At 55.4% G+C, this 17,648-nt stretch overlaps 9 protein-coding genes across 9 annotated transcripts; 4 read left to right on the top strand and 5 right to left on the bottom strand.

The window, feature by feature from the left end:
- Window positions 1-1,162: 1,162 nt before the first annotated feature.
- Window positions 1,163-2,041, top strand: HETIRDRAFT_107489 (uncharacterized protein; the record flags this gene model as incomplete). Its single annotated transcript, XM_009551570.1, has 3 exons — window positions 1,163-1,262; window positions 1,372-1,441; window positions 1,546-2,041. The coding sequence occupies 3 exons, from the start codon at window positions 1,163-1,165 to the stop codon at window positions 2,039-2,041; spliced, it is 666 nt and encodes a 221-aa protein (XP_009549865.1).
- An 868-nt stretch (window positions 2,042-2,909) lies between these two features.
- HETIRDRAFT_325037 (uncharacterized protein) lies at window positions 2,910-3,083 on the bottom strand (the record flags this gene model as incomplete). Its single annotated transcript, XM_009551569.1, has 1 exon — window positions 2,910-3,083. A coding segment is annotated over one exon (174 nt), but the record flags the coding sequence as incomplete, so codon positions are not given.
- A 1,964-nt stretch (window positions 3,084-5,047) lies between these two features.
- HETIRDRAFT_325295 (uncharacterized protein) lies at window positions 5,048-6,224 on the bottom strand (the record flags this gene model as incomplete). Its single annotated transcript, XM_009551568.1, has 3 exons — window positions 5,048-5,638; window positions 5,695-5,938; window positions 6,064-6,224. 3 exons carry the CDS (start codon window positions 6,222-6,224, stop codon window positions 5,048-5,050), a joined length of 996 nt encoding a protein of 331 aa, XP_009549863.1.
- Window positions 6,225-7,180: 956 nt separating this feature from the next.
- On the bottom strand, window positions 7,181-8,324 carry HETIRDRAFT_238643 (uncharacterized protein; the record flags this gene model as incomplete). Its single annotated transcript, XM_009551567.1, has 7 exons — window positions 7,181-7,543; window positions 7,592-7,620; window positions 7,674-7,734; window positions 7,764-7,926; window positions 7,975-8,085; window positions 8,143-8,187; window positions 8,245-8,324. Coding segments are annotated over 7 exons (852 nt in total), but the record flags the coding sequence as incomplete, so codon positions are not given.
- A 907-nt stretch (window positions 8,325-9,231) lies between these two features.
- HETIRDRAFT_326178 (uncharacterized protein) lies at window positions 9,232-10,129 on the top strand (the record flags this gene model as incomplete). The annotated part of the gene is made up of 3 exons (XM_009551566.1): window positions 9,232-9,416; window positions 9,576-9,663; window positions 9,935-10,129. Coding segments are annotated over 3 exons (468 nt in total), but the record flags the coding sequence as incomplete, so codon positions are not given.
- Window positions 10,130-10,583: 454 nt separating this feature from the next.
- HETIRDRAFT_325412 (uncharacterized protein) lies at window positions 10,584-11,612 on the bottom strand (the record flags this gene model as incomplete). The annotated part of the gene is made up of 5 exons (XM_009551565.1): window positions 10,584-10,894; window positions 10,957-11,001; window positions 11,052-11,207; window positions 11,260-11,388; window positions 11,513-11,612. 5 exons carry the CDS (start codon window positions 11,610-11,612, stop codon window positions 10,584-10,586), a joined length of 741 nt encoding a protein of 246 aa, XP_009549860.1.
- Window positions 11,613-12,030: 418 nt separating this feature from the next.
- Window positions 12,031-13,434, top strand: HETIRDRAFT_429046 (uncharacterized protein; the record flags this gene model as incomplete). Its single annotated transcript, XM_009551564.1, has 8 exons — window positions 12,031-12,108; window positions 12,160-12,224; window positions 12,278-12,340; window positions 12,396-12,598; window positions 12,657-12,785; window positions 12,842-12,966; window positions 13,023-13,196; window positions 13,285-13,434. 8 exons carry the CDS (start codon window positions 12,031-12,033, stop codon window positions 13,432-13,434), a joined length of 987 nt encoding a protein of 328 aa, XP_009549859.1.
- A 176-nt stretch (window positions 13,435-13,610) lies between these two features.
- Window positions 13,611-17,186, bottom strand: HETIRDRAFT_446007 (uncharacterized protein; the record flags this gene model as incomplete). The annotated part of the gene is made up of 3 exons (XM_009551562.1): window positions 13,611-13,993; window positions 14,162-16,008; window positions 16,081-17,186. 2 exons carry the CDS (start codon window positions 17,184-17,186, stop codon window positions 14,358-14,360), a joined length of 2,757 nt encoding a protein of 918 aa, XP_009549857.1. The 3' UTR covers window positions 13,611-13,993; window positions 14,162-14,357.
- HETIRDRAFT_163816 (uncharacterized protein) lies at window positions 13,721-13,882 on the top strand (the record flags this gene model as incomplete). Its single annotated transcript, XM_009551563.1, has 1 exon — window positions 13,721-13,882. The coding sequence occupies one exon, from the start codon at window positions 13,721-13,723 to the stop codon at window positions 13,880-13,882; it is 162 nt and encodes a 53-aa protein (XP_009549858.1).
- Window positions 17,187-17,648: the final 462 nt, after the last annotated feature.

Raw genomic sequence — 17,648 nt, 5'->3', positions numbered from 1 at the left:
AGGCGCCGGGTGGCAAGAGGGGCGGTCGGGGGTGCATTTGTTGCTGATCGCTTACTGTAATTGCTGTTGGTTGACGAGCGGCCGCCATCGGCGCGGGTTGCCGCAATGGTTAACTCTGGTTGGGTGCCTGCAAAGAATTGCCGACGATTGGCTGAAATAGCCCTTGGCCCTTCGAAGGCCACCCATTGGTCGCGCGGTAAAGATATTGAGGACTGCAACTGCGGCTGCTGTGAGACACAGGAGCAAGCGAGTAAGCATCTGCGTGCGAGTCTCGATGTGGAGACGTCACCGCAGTTACGTTGCGTTCATCTCAGTAAGCATCGGTATCGTCCTACACAACTGCGAAGGCACTTGATTAAACAGAACCGTACGGAGCATGAGGAAATGTCACACCTACTCGAGAAGAAGCGCACGAACATGCACCGCTGAAGCCCAGAAGCCCACTCGAGCGTTGGAGCTCGAGCTCGGAGCATCCAGTAAGCGTGTACACTGAGCAATGTACACTATGTGCACTATCGGCGATCTACCACGCTGCTGTCATTGACGTGCGCGAGCAGTACACCGGCACCCTCCACAGATACTCGGGCTAAAGCACCGCGCAGGAAGAGCGCTAAATAAGTCACCGAGAGAGCCCAGCCACTAGGTCCGTCCAAGTGGCTTACTTACCGCACGTCATGCCTGCAGAGACATACGCCCACAAAACGATCCGGATCTCCGACACCGAGTCCGAGGCCTTCTGAAGCTTCTGTTCCAGTCCTGACTTGATGGACTTTTTTTTGATCCTGTCGGGATCGAACCTATATCGATGGAGGAATGTCTCATCTTTGTTTGTTGAGGTTGCCGTCCGATTGCCCTCTGTGCGTATGTCCACGAGCGTCAGTCGTCCAGGTACGAGCAAACAATGCGCGCGAACAAATTAAAAGGCTCACGGCAGCAATTCACGGCCTCTCGGCCCCTTTCTTACTACCTTGAAGAGACTTCGTTCGAGTTCGAGGCTTGGCTATGCCCGAGCTGGCCGGTTTAGCGCCCCAAGCTGACCTAGATCCTTGCCCCATATGTACACAAAGGACGGGAGTTCAAAGCCAGCACGCCACAGCACTACAAATTCAGGCTGTTCACCAGACTAAAAAAAAACGAATGGAGGCTTGCTCTGCTACTCACCATGATGCCTGTCCACGGTCCGTTGATGACGCCAGACATCCGCGAGGTTAGCAATGCTCAGGTGACGACGAAGCGCCTGAAGGTTGAGCAACGCCTGATCAGTCTGTGACAGAGAACCATAAAATGCCATGCACGGACTTGGAGAGATAATGATTGCGGTTGATGCAGATTGATGATGGCTGACGGGCTACTTATCGGTGCCTACCGTAGGCCAGCGCCACGAGTTGCCATACTTGGGCGCCTGGGACGCGGTAGCGCCCTTCATTCGCCGCCTGCCGCCGTAAGGGCAGCTGAGAACGTTGAGAGAATGAAGCGATGCTGGCGCTAGGATTGTTTTGTGACAGGAGGTTCGGGACTATAGGATGACAGTTCATGTGAGCTTAGAACTCAGTTATTCGCGACGAGTTCGCGTCTATTGTACGGGCTTCGCGCAGGACGGCGGAAGAAAGTGGAGGGGGAGGGGCACGGCGTCGGTGGGGCCTGCGACAGACTCGCGACGCTGTCCACGACGACGCTGCAAGAAAAGCATTTGCTTCCGAATTGGATCGCGCTACAATTGGCAATGGCCAACCGGTCGGAAGACGTCGGCAAACGCCGTGACTCACAAGGATTCTCCCGTCACGCTTCTACGATGTCCTCTGAACGCCTGTGCAGCTCACCAGCAAAGCACGAGGGACACGATGCCTCGTTCTGCATCGGGTGCACCGTGGTCGATGGGCTGCGATCCGCTGTGCACACAGGGGGGGACGACGAAAGGCGGGGGCGCTCGCTGCTCACGATCGTTCGTGATGGCAGAAATCAGATGCCTTGGCTCTCCGTCCGACCCAGTCCGAGCGCCGCTCCCGAACGGCTATGTTGCGCGGCCCCTGCGCCTGTGTAAGATGTTTTCGCGCCGACTGCAAGGCTTCCACCACGCAGGCAAGTTCACCGACGACAGGGGGCAGACTTCTCCGACAGCGTCGAGTGCATCTTCACCTTACTCTCAAACCCCGAGCTTTTTGAACGAGATCAATGAGATTTCCCCCGCCTGTAGACTTCGCTCTGGAAAACGCCGTCGGCAATGGAAAGATCCCCGCCCCCCTACAACTCACCGTGCACGTGGAACGGCGGGGATGAATCGGTTCGCTGGTTCTTCTCGCAAAAGCAACAGCATGGACAAGGAGGACCAAGGAGGCCGATAGCAACGAAATCAGCCGTTCTCCCGCTCTCGTGCTGCGTCTATGGAGAGGCTCGCTTTCCAGCACAAGTCGACTCGCACACTTACTCCGGCCACCGTGATCCGTGATCCGTCGGTATTGGGCATAACGCGTAAAGACCCTGCCATCCGACTCACCAAGCCATAAAGCGCAACGTAGGTTGGCCGTGAAGCCCGCTCTCAGTAACCATTGACCTACCCAGCTGGAGCACTCAAAGCCTTGACATCGGGCGCGCCAAGGCGACTTGCCATCCATGAGGGTGTTGTCCAACTCATCATCTACTTATCCTCGCGTCCCCTACATGCAGTGGCTTCCCCGCCGTATCCACGATAACGCTGGAGTCAGAAGGCAAAGAGTTGCGTAGATTTCGAATCCCCTAAACGCTGTCGAGCGCCGAGCCTCTCAATTATGCCCCATCCCTTGCCTTATCATCGTGCGCCACATCGCCGGCGCTGCTCCGTGCCCGGCTGTTCTCGCACGGTGAGCAAGGCCTGCGAAATGATCTTCCAGTCTCATGCGCACCAGAATTCCAGAAATACGCACCTCAATCCGCTAGGGTGCTATCGGGCTGAATGAGCCAGGCCGCTTGCCGTTCTGGTGTGCTAGTCCATGGTGAGACCCTGTTTCCGGGCGGCTTCCGATGCTGACGCCTAAATACTGACTGGCAGCCAAAAGTAGCCGCACTCGCTCACGCTCTTGCAGCGCTCTGATGTTGACGGGGATGCAACCAATAATCAATAATCTATTACACAAAGAATAACATACGTGAGTGGTATGCACATGCGGGGTATTAAGTCCGAGCCTGCGGTACGTGATGAAGTAGGTGTGCACAAGACGACAGAGCGATCGACAGCGACGGATGACAGTGTGAGACCGAAAATGAATACATGCCGGATGGGAGAGATGCAGTTACGATATCGTGACCAAGATATGCGGCTTCTAGAGTCGAACCATGAGGAGGTCAGTCCACCCGCCGTGCGCATGCATGCTATCCGACATGAGAATCACTCACTTAAACTCGGTCAGACGGGTGCTCCAGTAGTCATGGCAGTTGTGGAGGATTTAAGTTCCCTTGTGCGTACGCTTGCATTGACTGGCTTCTGCCTGCCAGCATCCAGCACGCCACTCTTACCCATGCCACCCGTCGACTTAGACTGCGGCTTAAGCGTAATCATATCCATCGATTCCGTGAAGACCAGGCTCCGCCGTGCTGTTTGCGGTAGCGCTTTAGACTTCGCCTTGGAATGCTTTGAAGAGGCGCTCTTGGTGGGCGCGGACTGCGGCCGGAACCTGAACACTTCGTGCCGCCCGACTGGCGTGCTGGCGCTGATGACGGTCGTGTCCCTGCGTTTGAGCGGCGATATGTGCTGATGCGCGGACGTCGCAGCGGAAGAAGGATAATGCTCATCAGCGTCGAACGCAAGAGACAAGGGTCGGAAGACGTCGAATAGGACGGAGAACTTACCTTTGACTTTCCCGCCTTTGCGCCGCCGCCGGCCCACTTCGCCCACCACCCCTTCGCGACGGCCGCTTGTCTCGCACGGCCGCTTTCAGCCGCCACGTCCAGGTCGATCTCCTCCACATCGACATCGATCACGTTGACATCAACAGGTGTCTCAGGTCCCGACATCGATACGGTGGTTCCTGTGCTGTCCAGCGAACATTGAGGCGTCGGTGCCACATCATCATCAAGGCCCTCATCCATCTCGATGTCGCTGCTTGCGTCCTCCTGTCGATCAACAAAAACCTTCCGGAGATTTGGGCCCTGAAGCTTGAGCTCCATTCCAGTGTCTGTCCGCGTCGGCGCCCGTCCCGGCGAATCTGGAACAAGTACGACCTCCGACTTGCCTTCACGGCTAGTAGGTTGTTCCCTTCGCGGAGAAAACAACCTGATGGGCAACAGCCGGGGTGATATCTCCGACAGCTGCGGGGCGTACGTCCGGTCTGCTGTCGGACTGGACAGCACATCTGCATCATCAAAGTCATCGTCCGTCCATTTGTGTTTATGACTTTTGCGATCATTGTCTTCAGGGCGCGTAGGTGAAGAGACGTCCGAGAGGTCAAAATGCGAGATGGATTCAGCGGGAGAAAGGTACCCGTCTTCCTGCGTCACTGGGTCAATCATTTTGTCCTGAACCATCTCGTTGTCATCGTTGTCGAACACAGTACGGAATTGTCGGCTTCCTTGACGGGAGGGCCCTGCAACTGGCGTATCGGGAGCGAAGAAGCGGCTCTGCACGGAGATAAGGTTCTCTGGTTCTTCTTCTGCATCACTTTGTCTCTTCCGCTTTGCCGTCATATCCTCACGCATTACGTCCGTCAGCGACCGCTTGCCACTGGCACGACCTGCAATGATTTTAGGCGTCGCAGATTGACGCTGTGACGCGCTCTTTGGCTCTACGCCACCCTTTGCCTCGGGCGCTGTACATGACAGCTGTTAGCTCTGACGATGGCGTGGGGATGAGTTGACGTACTGAAGAAACTGAGGATGTTTTCAGTTTTCAGTTTTGCGGGGAGTTTCCCCTTGTCCTTAGCCGATCGGTTGAGGTCGGTAGACGTGAGTGGAAGGGGCTTGACGGTACGGGGCATAAAGGAGGGGTTGATGTCGACCATGGCTAGAAGACTGATAGGGTCGACGTCGCCTTGCGCTACTTTCTTTGCCAATGTCGGTTCAATGTCCCTGCAAAGTATCATGACTTGCCCAAGTATACTGTGAAGTTGGCAACGTACTCGCCACAGTAGGCTTCTTGCTCCGCCTTCCACACTTCGCCGTCCGGGATGGGGTGCAAGTAGACAAGTTTCTCCTGGACGGGATCGTACACCCTCTGATGCAAGAATACCTTTTCGGCCAACTTGAACGCTTCAAGGTATCCGCGCGGGACGTCTTTCTTGCCCTCCAGCTTCAGTGCGCGAATCACGTTCTCTGCAGTCCGGTGCTTTCTCAACAGCGTCCACGCGGTTTTCAGCCCTACCCCAGGTATACTCGGCAGGTAGTCGCACCCACTGAGAATAGCCATACTGCGAAATTCGACGTCAGACCAGCCTCGGAGGGAGAGCCCGCCAGAAGCATCGTTGACGGAGCCAAAGTCTTTTCGGGATATCGAGGTCAGGGTTGCCGAAACGGAGTCAAGCTTGAACAGAACGTTTTTGCAACCGAAGACAAGCAGATCTGAGTCCTCCGTGATGATGCCATCGACAACGCCTGTGCGCTCAAGGTAGGCAAGCTGGGCGTCGGCCTCATAAGGTGCCACAATGTACGGAACGTTTTCTGCTCGCAGGGCCTATCATAGATCAGTCATGAATGCGAGTCGGGGACCCCAGACGGCGACGAACATACCTTGATGAATTGATACGCCATTTGCGGCGTCACGTCCAGGCATTTGCAGTAGAGTTCCCTAGCCTGTGCATGACGCCCTTGGGCCGCAAGCGCATTGCCTCGCATCAAGTTTTCTTCGCGCCGTTCTCTCCGCTCGTTCTCGGTCCCTCGTTTCGCAGGCAATGGTCCGCCGTCGAAAACTAGATACGGTTGGATTCCGTAGTGCCGAAGCAGCCGCACCCTCTGCATTGCATAGTCGACGTATCTGCAAGGGTGGTTAGTACGTGCAGACGCTTGTCTGCCAAAGCCTCGAAGTGCGATCCTGTCCCATGCAACGGTCTTCACCGACCAACAGTGCATCTACCGGGTCCTCAGTCATAAGTCACTCACTTTCTCGTGCTCCTCCCTGTCGCCAACTCTGTCGCACATGCATACGCTCCACGATGTAGCCAAACATATCCGTCGACTGCCAATGTCTGTCCCGAAAATTCAGAAAGGTGTTTCTGGACGTGGATGGATTTGAGAAGAGGTAGCAGTCCAGATATTCCCATTAGAATTAAAACAACGTGGTGGATGGAGAGAGAGAGATGAGGCAGCCGTCGACATAGATAGGTGGCCTTCCGTAAAGGTTGGCGAATCCACAGTGGTTTAGACGCCCAAGCGCCTAGGCCAAGACCAAAACAAGAAAAGAGACACAAACATCGCGTCGCGTTATGCATTGTCACGTGTCAACGCGTTTATTATGCAATTTGACTCAAATTCATATCGAACAAAAAAAATACAACTCGCAAATGAGGGGAGGAAGCAGGGTATATACAAAACGTATTGCACTATCATGGTATGTTGAAAACAAAAAAAATGCTTGTGGGTACTTGATCATGTCAGATGCATGCTTTCAGTGACATGCGCAAGCAAGAACTCACTTAAAAAGTGGGGGAGGGCATCTAGTCTTTTTGCGTGATCCATAAGAAGCTTGTTGTTGACGGACGAGTGAGAGAATTCCACGTGCAAAAAAAGGAGAGAATGGCTGGTCATGGACATCAATGGAATATTGATCGAGAATTATGCGTGAGAGAAGAATGTTTCGCTGTACATGTTTCGAGAAAACTGGGGCCGCCGTTCACGAGCTGTTGGATGGGAGGCAGCATCGGCACTCCACCTAGAGCAAGCCTCAGCGTTGTCGAACGAGACGCCGAGCTCCAAGCCGATCAACGTACCAAGAGGCAGCAGAGTTAGTCCGCGAAGGCAGACCGCCAGCAGGGAAGGGGACTGAGAAAGTCGGTGATGTCGCATTGTGCAGGTGTTGAGGTGTCGCCATTCCAGCCGAGACCGGTTTTATGGAACCAAAGTAATCAAAGCGAGGTTCAACGAGAGAGCAAGTGGGAGGGGCCGAGAGGGAAGACGCAGTGTCGCAGACGAAGGGTGAAGCACGAGGGTTCAGAAGCTTCCCAGAAGAAAGAGCTGGTCCAGCCCCCGTTCCAAAGCTACCAGTTGCGTGTCCATAGGAAGTACCGGATGGCGTAATGAATTCGACACAGAGTGTTTGATCAGCATATACTTGTCCATGAAGAATATTCTTTGCCTCCTGAGCGCTACTAGCAGAAACATAGGTAACGACCACAGACATCACAGGAGAATAAGAGGCAGAAGATGAAGGAGAGGAGGGTAATCTCTCAATTTTTTTGACCTCGCCGAAAGGATAGAACAGAGGCTCCAGATCAGCGGCCTGCCAGAAGAGAACAATGGGCAAGTTTGTTACGAGCAAGGTCGCAATCCCTGTCGGTGACTGCAGAATAGCCAGTGGCTGGTGTTGTTCAAGCACATCTTCAGGAGAAGGATCGCGGGGTGGCTGAAACCCAGAATCAGTTAACTACCATCCCGAACACTAGAATGCGATGCATTTAAAAATAGCCAATACCATTGCGCGATCTCCCCCATCAAGAAATCCTGAAAGAGTGGATGTAAGTTCGTTAAGATACAACATGAAGTTGAAATAATACCTTGGGAACGTTGCACAACGGCCCAAGACACATCGATGACACTCCCACTGCAATTTGTTAGCTAACTGAATGAGGTCAGCCTCGACAGACTTGCCTGATCTCCGTGCGAGACAATGCAGCCATGGCAGTCCTTGCTTCCGTATTGCTCGACATTACGACGAACCCTCGTCGGCGAGAAGCATTGTCGACCGTAGCTAGAATGACACAATGCGAAACAGTACCATAGCGCGAGAAAAGCTCTGTGAACTCCAACCTGCAAACCATTAGGTTTTCAAAAGCACAGAAAGGCGAGTCTCCTTACTTGGACAAATCGAATGGCAATCCAAGGACATAGAGATTGCGACGCGTGTCTGTCGGTTTTGTGTGACCGAAGTTGCGGGGCGGCCGCGGCGGCGTCATAGCCGTTACATTACTTTCCAACAATGAGGTTCGATGAGCACAAGCAAATTGTTTATGATGTTTTTCTTACAGTGGTATCCCCGCCACGGTGTATCCCGACATGCAAAGCGCTTTCCTGAGGGTGATGTTGAAGATCTCCCGACAAACGCAGACTGAGCAAGACTGTACATACCTGGCGGCGTCGTGACTGTGAAAGGTCACGTCCATGCATCGTCCATTGCCTTGTTCTTCAACACTCTTAATGTCACCTGAACACTCTTCATTAATGGGAGAGGTATCATGCATCCGTTATAGGACTCACCGACTAAAGTGGTGAAAAGATCGACAATTTGACGCCGAGTGACTGTAGATCCATCCCGCCAGGTCAGAAAGAGGATTTTTTGGCCTTGAAAGGAGCCCCTTACCATTCGGGGAGCCACACTCTACACTCACAGCATATGCCTCGCGAGGAAATTTGAACACAGGATTCAACGCCGACATGAAATCCCTCTGTAAGATTACACAAACGTTATTTAAAAAAATGCAAGGCGATAACGAGAAAAATGAGGGAATTGAGTTTAAGTAGAAGAATACCGCAGCGGGGCGGAGAGAGCAAGAAGTGGAAGGAGTGAACAAGAGGGATGAGTCCGACAGTGCCAATTTGAATGGCGGCGGCGGGATTCATGACGGAACTTCCCACGCCCCAGACGCGTCGTGTCCGTGACCAGTCCTAAGATCACGTTCTCATTACGTGATAGGTCGATCACAAGCTATCGCGACCGCGCCTTATGCTTGGACAGCAACTTGTTCATTCCTCGGAAAGATCCTTGCTTGCTCTCCAGTGCCTCTGGAACCTGCGAGCCTGCATCCATAAATCACACATTGAAGAATATGACCATGTCGTCAACACCACTTTTTGCCCTGTCTTTGTCCCCATCAACCCTATTCGCACTCGCAAGAGCGGGATATGGTACGGTGGAGGAAATTTCATCTTCAAATCCAGAAAAACTAGCTCAAGGTGTGCAATTGACCCATTTTGTGCACATATGCTCATGGCTCTAGAAAAGATCTCAACATTCCTCTACAAACTGCTCAATCGATCTTCTCCGCCATCCAAAAACCCAAACCTGCAACGCCACGATTGGGCCAATCGGCAGCGAGCTTGATTACCTCTACATCTTCAAGAAAATTTGGATCCTCCTGTGCGCCTCTTGATAGGCTTTTAGATGGAGGACTGCCGTGCGGCCATGTTCTTGAGATCTCTGGTCCCCCGGGTACTCGTAAAGAGTCCCTCGCAATAGATTTCGTTCACGAGGCCGTCAGAGCTAATCAAGGTGTATTATTCATTGGTCAGCCCTGTCCAATGTAGAACCAGATGATTGCGGCTCATGGACCTTCCCGTATTTATAGACATGCAGAATATGACAAGTCCTGCTGCTCTTTGGAAATCACTGTCTCGTAAGTCCTCGTGCCCTTCTTTTACTCCATAAACGCTCGACTTTCTCTCACAGGAAAACCCAATAGACTCGTCCATTATCTTTCGCTTCACACTGCATCTGAATTTCTCGTTTTCCTCCACAACCTCCCTGCCTTTTTGGATGGACATCCGGCGGTACGTCACGGTATTGACCTCGGCGCTTTCCATACGTTTTGAGTGCCATGATCACGCAATCATTCACAGGTCTCTTTTCTCGTCCTCAGCTCGATTTGGTTCCCGTTCCAACATGATTCCGACATGTCACTGTCCACACGGAGCTCGCTGCTTGCACTCGTGAGACAGACCTTGTCACGGCTCTGTGCTTCGCGGAACCTTTCGGTAGGCAGTGCTGCCCGTTTCGAACGTATGGGCTGCGATCACATCGCCTTACCGCCTGGTCTGACAGGTGGTAGTCACAAACCATATGTCTACAAAGCTGCTCAACCCGGACGGGTCTCCCGCAAACTTTGACACAGGCTCACGTGCCGTTTTAGTCCCTCAGCTTGGTTGGTGTTCTCAATCTGAGCGCGTCACCGACCATATGGTCGATTATGCACCGCTCACGCTAGCTTATTTACAGGAGCTGCGTATCTACCAGTGAGCCGTACGCACCGGGTTATCGTTGTCCCAGACTCGCGAACAACAGGGTGACATGTTTCTTGCACATGGGTAGTCTGAATGCTCGAGCCAGTATTGACGTGTGAATACGCCCTTTCGCATTTCGCAGAGTTTTGCGCCTCCTGTCGTCACCAGGGAACAGACTGGGAAGCAGCGAGGAAGCCTACGAACTGGTGCGTTCCGACAACGTTCCAGAAATCTAATGAAACGTCACGACACTGATGGGTTCGCTAGGTTGGGGGGAAGATGCACGAAATGAAAAGTTGAGAGTCAGCGACCAGGGCCTCGCGTGTGGCTTCATTGCCATTCGAGTTCTATATACGATTGAGACGCCCTCATGTAACCATATATACGCTTGTCAAGCCTGTTTGACCACATCCTCGTGGCGTACCTATCTTTAGTAGGGTTATAGATACTTAAACCTGCATTTACGAGAATCATACAAGGGAACTCCTGCCCAGAACTTCGTCTGGACTGATGATAAGATCCACCTTCCAATCGTGTTCCCCCGACGGTACAGATTCCTCTAGAACCTGCTGTCTCAATGCCAAAGCAACTGACAGTGTGAAAGAAAAGGTGGTCGGTGGCGTCATTTCGATATTCAGATAGTGAAAACGTGGAGCAAGCTGACCCAATAAAGGCCTCTTTCTCCCTTGGCTTTCCGCAAACGCAGCGTAAGAGGAAATGAAGCGATCGTAATAACCCTTCCCGTGACCCAGGCGAGACATCGAACGATCAAACGCGATGCCTGGCAAAAAGTGTCGTACGTGACATTGGTCCACATGGCACGCAAGGATAGAGACTACAAACCTGGAAGAAGAATCACGTCGAGAGGATCACTGTCGGCATCCATAGCTATTGAGCGTTAGCAAAGCGGTTCAAGAAAAGGGTTGCAGCGCACTTACCGCTCATCCTCTTCTGATCCTTCCAATGAACTGTTGGCTCTCTGATCCCCCAAAGGCCAGCAGGGAATGACTCAAGATCTTCTGGCCCGTAAACCTTTAAGAACTCCATCCACCCTTCTGTTGACAAGTCAACCTTGGGCACATATAGTGTCTTCCCTTCCGCTCAGTCTGCATTAAACCAGTGTGAGCATATAGTGCATCCACATACCAGAACTCAGAATCTCAGGCACGAGCTGAGAGGTATCGACTTCGGCTGTAGGCATACTAAGGTAACAGCTGATGGACCTGCTCTCTTCGAAGAAGCGCGAGGACAGGATTCTCTCGGCGATAGCGCGCGCTGTGAAGAGAATGATTGAGTTCAAGTTGCTTTGTATGAAGTTTAATTGAAGGGGAGGACAATGAGCCCGCATTCAGTTGCGGCGGGTAGGTGGTGATTTGAAGACAGTGAACATGCTACTCACATTGTGTATGGACGTCTACCGGTTGTAGCGCACGAAGAGTAGTAGAAACGGCCTTGCGAAGAGCCTTTTTCTGGCTCTGTAGCAATGCCGCTGTTGCCATGATCTGTTGATAAGTATAAGAGCGTCAAGAGTCAAGCTGGAGTACTACAACGCGCCAAGTGACGTACATCTTATCATGAATATTTATCTGATAAGATCATCACACGACCAATGGCAGGACCACGGTTTGAGCGATTGAACGATTTCTCCTCCACATTCAAAGGAGGGAGATGCGATTGAGCGATGGCTCTGCCAACGAGCTCGGCGGCCAAAGAAAAGAAGGATAATGACCATTAGCTATAATGGCTTACACCGTGAGGCAAAAATGTTCAAACAGAGACATCTGCTGACTTGGACGACCGGAACATGCACCCCTTTTATGGCTAACCATGGTAGCTTGCCGAAATGCATATTCCGTGCTCTCGACTCTCTGCCGCCATAAATACCAGCCGCCTTGACGCTTGGACTAGCAAACAGACATGTCCAGCCAAGACGCCCCCATCCTCGAAGGCAGAGCCGTGTCCAACGGCATCCCAGCGCCAAACCTGGATCTCCCCGTACGTATAGCTTGATTATGGCCGCGATGTGTGCTGATATTGTCCTTCCAGCTGCCTGACAGGCCAGAGATCATCACGGGCAATTTGCTGAAGCTCACAGAGCTTGCTCCGAACCCGTATGCTCTGTCAAACATGATCCGCATCGCAAGTGGGGCTGATTTAATTACAGGAGGACCAAGTTCATCTTCCATAACCTCATATCCAAACTGCACGAGTTCGTCAGCGAGACAAAGTGCGTCCGCCTTGCTTCTCGTATACATAGACGAATCGATGCAGACGATACGTAGTATCACCACGGAAGAATGGATGGCGACGATTAACTTCCTGACGCGGACCGGTCAGATATGCACGCCCATCAGACAGGAATTCATCCTCTTATCCGATGTCCTCGGTGTATCGGCCCTTGTCGACGCCCTTAACAATCCGCTCGTGGGCAAGTCGACGGAAAGTAGCGTTTTGGGACCTTTCTTCACCGAAGATGCGCCAGATGGTATGTAACAAGATACCATAGCTTTGCTTTTCCAGGATCGGAGCTGATCCTCTCGTAGTGGCTCAAGGTGACTCGATCGCGTCGGAGGGGAAGGGCGACTACATGTACGTAGAGGGGCGGGTGCTCACGACTGAAGGAATCCCCATCCCCGATGCTGTCATCGAGACTTGGGAGACTGATGCCAATGGTATCCATATCATTTTCTTTCAATTGAAGGTCTCGCTTGTGACACTCGCTCGTCAGGCTTCTATGACACTCAGTACGCCGGCCGCACCCAGGCAGACTGCCGCGGCCGCCTTCGCTCTGGTCCCGACGGTTCGTTCGGCTACCGCGCCGTTGTCCCCGTCGCGTACCCCATCCCGGGCGACGTACGTCTCATCCCATCCGCCCAGTCGATCGCAGCTGACGATCGAGCTTTCGGCAGGGCCCCGTCGGCGATCTCCTCCTCCACCTCGGCCGCCACAACATGCGCCCTAACCACTTGCACATGATGATCGAGGCGCCCGGGTTCAAGAAGCTCACGACCGCGCTGTACCCCGACGGCGACCCCTACATCACAAGCGACGCCGTCTTCGGCGTGAAGAAGTCTCTCGTTGTGGTACGTACCCTCCCTATTCAGATGCCCTTCTCGATTGCGCTGCGTTATCGCACACATCCTATCGAGACGGAACTAAGAGACTGTGCAGAACCTCTCGGACGTGGAAGATCCGGCAGAAGCGCGCAAGCGTGGGTTCCCGCAGGACAAGAAGTTCAAGCTCCTGCAGTTCGACATCATCCTCGTCACCGAAGCCGAGTCTGCGGCTGCCCAAGCACAGCGCGCGAAGGAGGCTGCCTAGTCTGCCGTTCAACCGCATCGATTCACTGATATCCATTCATCGATGTGTCGCGATACCAGAGGAAGCTGTCGGGAAGTGGAATAACGGTGTGATTGCAGTATCAGCGACTCGAAATGTATGTATCAAAGCAAAATAGTTTGTGCACCATCTATCGTCCTGTACCATACCACACCCGCGGAGCATACGGTCTATCAACATTTACGCTGGCCAAGCTACTAGAAGTGGATATCTAACTATTCGTATAGCTACTGACGTGCCGTCCAAGAGATGATATGTACGAGATTCGATGAGTAGCGTTATGGTATATGGTGCACCGCAAACGCGGAGAGAGACAGATAAATCAACTGGAAACAACACTACCGCCAAAGGTCCATTACGAGAAACATTCTTAACTTCGCTACACGAGAGATCAGCCTCTTCAGCCACAGCATCACTTCACCACCGATAAATGAACACAACCCGTCTCCTTCCCTCCTGCACCGCGACCTCACCGCAACGCACCGATCCGGGCCAAGAACATATCCTCCCGCAGCCTCACGAGCTCCTTCCACGTCCGCTCCTCCCACGTCGCATGCCCGATATACACCTCCCCGTCCTCGCCCACCAGCACCTCCTGCTTCGCGTCGGACCCGCGGCTGTGCAGAGTGTGCAGGCTGTGCGCGCGGCCCTGCGGCTCGTACGGCGGGGGCTCGGCGGCCGCGACGGAGCTGGGCGCCGAGCTGGCCTCCTCGTCGGGCGGCAACACGAGTGGGACGGCCTCGGCGTGCGCCTTGTCATCCTCGAGCGGGGTCGGCAGAGGGTCGAGGACAGTGATCGTCTCGGGTTCTGATCCAGCAGGTGACTCCGGTGATGTTTCTGAGACAATCGCTTCGGCTGAGGATACAGCGGGAGCCTCTGTTGATTCTGGTTCTGGCGCGGCTGGGTCATGAGCGCCTTCTTTGGGCTCGCCATTCACGCTTGGTAAAGTCTCGGCCACGGGAATAGATTCGGCAGTCGTTGATGGAGGATCGGACGCAGGCACAACTGCAGACTCGAGCGCAGGTGCGGATTGCAATGACGTTGGGGGCGGCGGCACCGCCCTCCTGGCAGGCGCGCGGCGAGGAAGTGGCGGCGGCACATCCCCAACAATGACCGGCGTCGACGGCCGTCCAGCATCCCCCGCTGGGCTCCGCCGCACGCGACGCAGCCTCCGCATCGCCCTCGTGCGCAGATCCTTCGGCGCTCTGCGCGAACGCCGCGCGCGCAGGGGTGTTGGGCGAGGACTCGGGGAGCGGGATGTCGGCAGGCGACGGGGAGCGTGGCGGCGTGAGCGCGGTGGGGAGCGAGATGGGCTCCTCGGTCGGCGTGGAGAAGGAGTCGCGCGAGGGCGCGTCGGTGGTGTCTGTCGGACGCGGAGAATCGGGGTACTGTTCGGGGGAGGCGGCGCGCTCCGGCTCGTGCTCGACGTGTCCGTTGACGGGATGCGCGTCGGGCTCTGATGCGGTTGCGATACCGTTCGTGTGCGGGTGTGGCGGCTCTGGAACGTCAGCGTCGGCCGTCGCATCGAGAGACGCGCCGTTCGGCCCTGCGGGCTTCGCGACCTGCGCGCGCGACTGGCTGCGCTTCGGCAACGGCGGCGGCGGCCCTGGCGCTTTCGGGCGCTGCGGTGTCGGGTGCGCGAGCGACGGATGCGTCGGCGGCGGCGGGTGCAGAGGCAGCGGCTTCTCCTTCGGTCTCTCCGTCCCCTTCTCGTTCGGCGGCGCCTTCGCCGCGTGGTCGCCAGAGGGCTTGCTCGGGTCCTTGCTGTCGCTCTCGCTCCAGCTCAACCCCCGATCCATGCCCAGCGCGGACGCAACGCCCCACAACCCGCCCATCTTCGATCGCCGCCTCGGAGGCACAGGCGGCTTGTTGTCCCCGGCTGCTGCAGGTCCTGGCGCCACGGCCATCGAGGCCCCGGTGTTGTCGCGATCACTCCGTCGCGGAGGCGGTGGGAACGCGGGGACTTCCTCTTCCCACACTTTCTCAACGACGCTGGTGCGGACGAACGCCCAGAGAGAGCACGTCGAACGTAGTCGTGAGAGACACCATCCGGAGGTGCACAGCGGATAGGCTGTCGTCGGGTTGCGCCCCTGTTGGGGCACGGGGAGCGCAGAGGGAGGGTTGCTGATGCGGAAGATGTAGACATGGGAGGGAAGCGCGTGTGTGGAGGCCTGCGGCGGGGGCGAGGGCGGCGCGGAGCGCGAGTTGGAGTTGGAGATGTTGGAGACAGATTGGGCGATTGTGTTCTTGAAATTTGATGTGGACCACGAGCTGGTATTCGTGTTTGGACCGCTGATGGAGCGTGCCATAAAGAAACCCGTGCGGGAAGGAGGTCGGGCAGCATGTGAGGAGGGCAGGATGGAAGTGCCGCAGAGGGCACAGCAGATCGTCGAACCGGAGCTCTGCCCGGACGAGACGAGGCCGAATGTGGCATCTAGGAGGGTGCTGGGCGACGTGGGCTCGATGGACAGCTGGCCGTTATGGATGGCGCCGACAACATTGCGACGAGTGAGCCAGTTCAGTGAGGGCGCGAGGTCGAGGCGAACAGTGGGCTCGCTGTCGAACGCGGGGCGTCAGCCATAAGGAAAGAAAAAGAAAAGGATGCACGGGAGTGAAAAAGCTACGCACGTATCTTCGGTGAGCAGACGGGCAAGGAAGGGGAGCGGAAGGAGCGTCGACATCGCGGGGGCCTGTGGCGTCGAGAGGCGGAGCGAGCGGAGGTGCGCGACGAAGAACAGGAACTCCTGGTACGGCAGATGCGAGCTCAGCAGGCGCAACGTCTGCGCCGGCGCCGGCGAGGGCGCGCGCTCCACCCACTTGCCCTTCCCCATCGTGACCTCCATCTCCTCCAGCCGCCGCTCCGACGCCTCCTTCTCGACTTGGAGCGCCTGCATCTGCTGCTGCATGAGCCCGATGACTTCCTCCGTCTCCTTCAGTGCGCGCTCCGCGTCTTCAGCCTTGCGCTCGCTCCGTGCGCGCTCGAAGCGCGCCTCGGCGACCATCGTGTTTGCCTGGCCGAAGAGCCCCGCAGAGAGGTCGTCCAAGTCCTTCTCGATCTCCATGCGCGCGCTCTCGGCCTGGCCCCGCCTCGCCGCCTCGTCCGTTGCCTTCTCCATCAGGCGCGTCAGCTCCGCCGTCACCTGCTCCTTCTCGACGAGCAGGCCGGTGTTGAGCGCCGAGAGGTGCTGGGTGCGCTCGAGCTCGAGCTGGGAGACCTTGATGGTGCAGTTGCGGAGGTTCTGGGAGGAGACGTGGAGGTCATCCTCGAGGTCGGAGACGCGGTCGTACGACTTGACGAGCTTGTTGTTGAGCGCGGTGACTTGGGAGAAGAGGTCCTGAACCTGCGAGCGGAGAGAGGCGATCACCATCGCCTGGGCATCGTCGTTGCTCGCCCGTCGACGTGGAGGGGTATGTGCATCCGACACCGTCGACGGCTCTGGCTCCGTTGGGTGTGCCTCCGCATGCGCTTGTGTTTGTGACAGCGCTTTTGTGTGCTCCTGGGAGTCGGCCGCGTCTACAGCGCTATCGTTAGACATGTACCCCGAGTCACTGTCAAGGAAAGCGGGGGGAGAGTGTTGCTTGCGCGAGCGTTGGCTGAGTTCGATGTCGTCGAGGGCGGTGCGCAGAATCCGCGCCGCGTTGTTTGCTCGCTCTTCCGCGCGGGAAATCGACCCAAATAAAGCAGACTCGGCTTCAGACGCGACCCTCATCGACGCCGTCGTGGTCGCCGCCATCGGCAGGCTCTGTTTTCGTATATTACGGCTCCTCCATCGCTCTCAATTTCTCTCTTATATGATGTTCTAATCTTGGACGCGCTCTCTGGCTCGCCTCGAGCGCCGCATGTCTCTGTCCGCACCTCGACCTCAAGGTCGACTGGCTGCGATCTGTACAGCTGTGCTGATGGTCATCGTCCATGGTGATCTGTGAGGTCAAGGTCGCGTGCGAGCCTCTTCTGCGTATTACACGGACTGGCACACAGGCGACCAGAAGGCTCACACTTCTCAGGCTGCTATCGTGAAGCGTGCCTCCATTCAGGAATTTGTGGAGAAGCCTACGTGTCTACGGAGGTAGCAAGTAAGTCTGTGCCGCGCATCTCGAAAAGACATGTTTTCCTCGTGCTTATTGTTAGACATGGCGCTGTATGCGTTATAATGTCGAGATCGCATCGCTGTCAGATGATCGCTCGGACGGCTCAC

This window comes from Heterobasidion irregulare (genome assembly GCF_000320585.1).
Source record: "Heterobasidion irregulare TC 32-1 unplaced genomic scaffold scaffold_09, whole genome shotgun sequence".
Taxonomy (NCBI): Eukaryota; Fungi; Basidiomycota; class Agaricomycetes; order Russulales; family Bondarzewiaceae; genus Heterobasidion; species Heterobasidion irregulare.
This window is presented reverse-complemented; position numbering and strand designations above follow the sequence as displayed.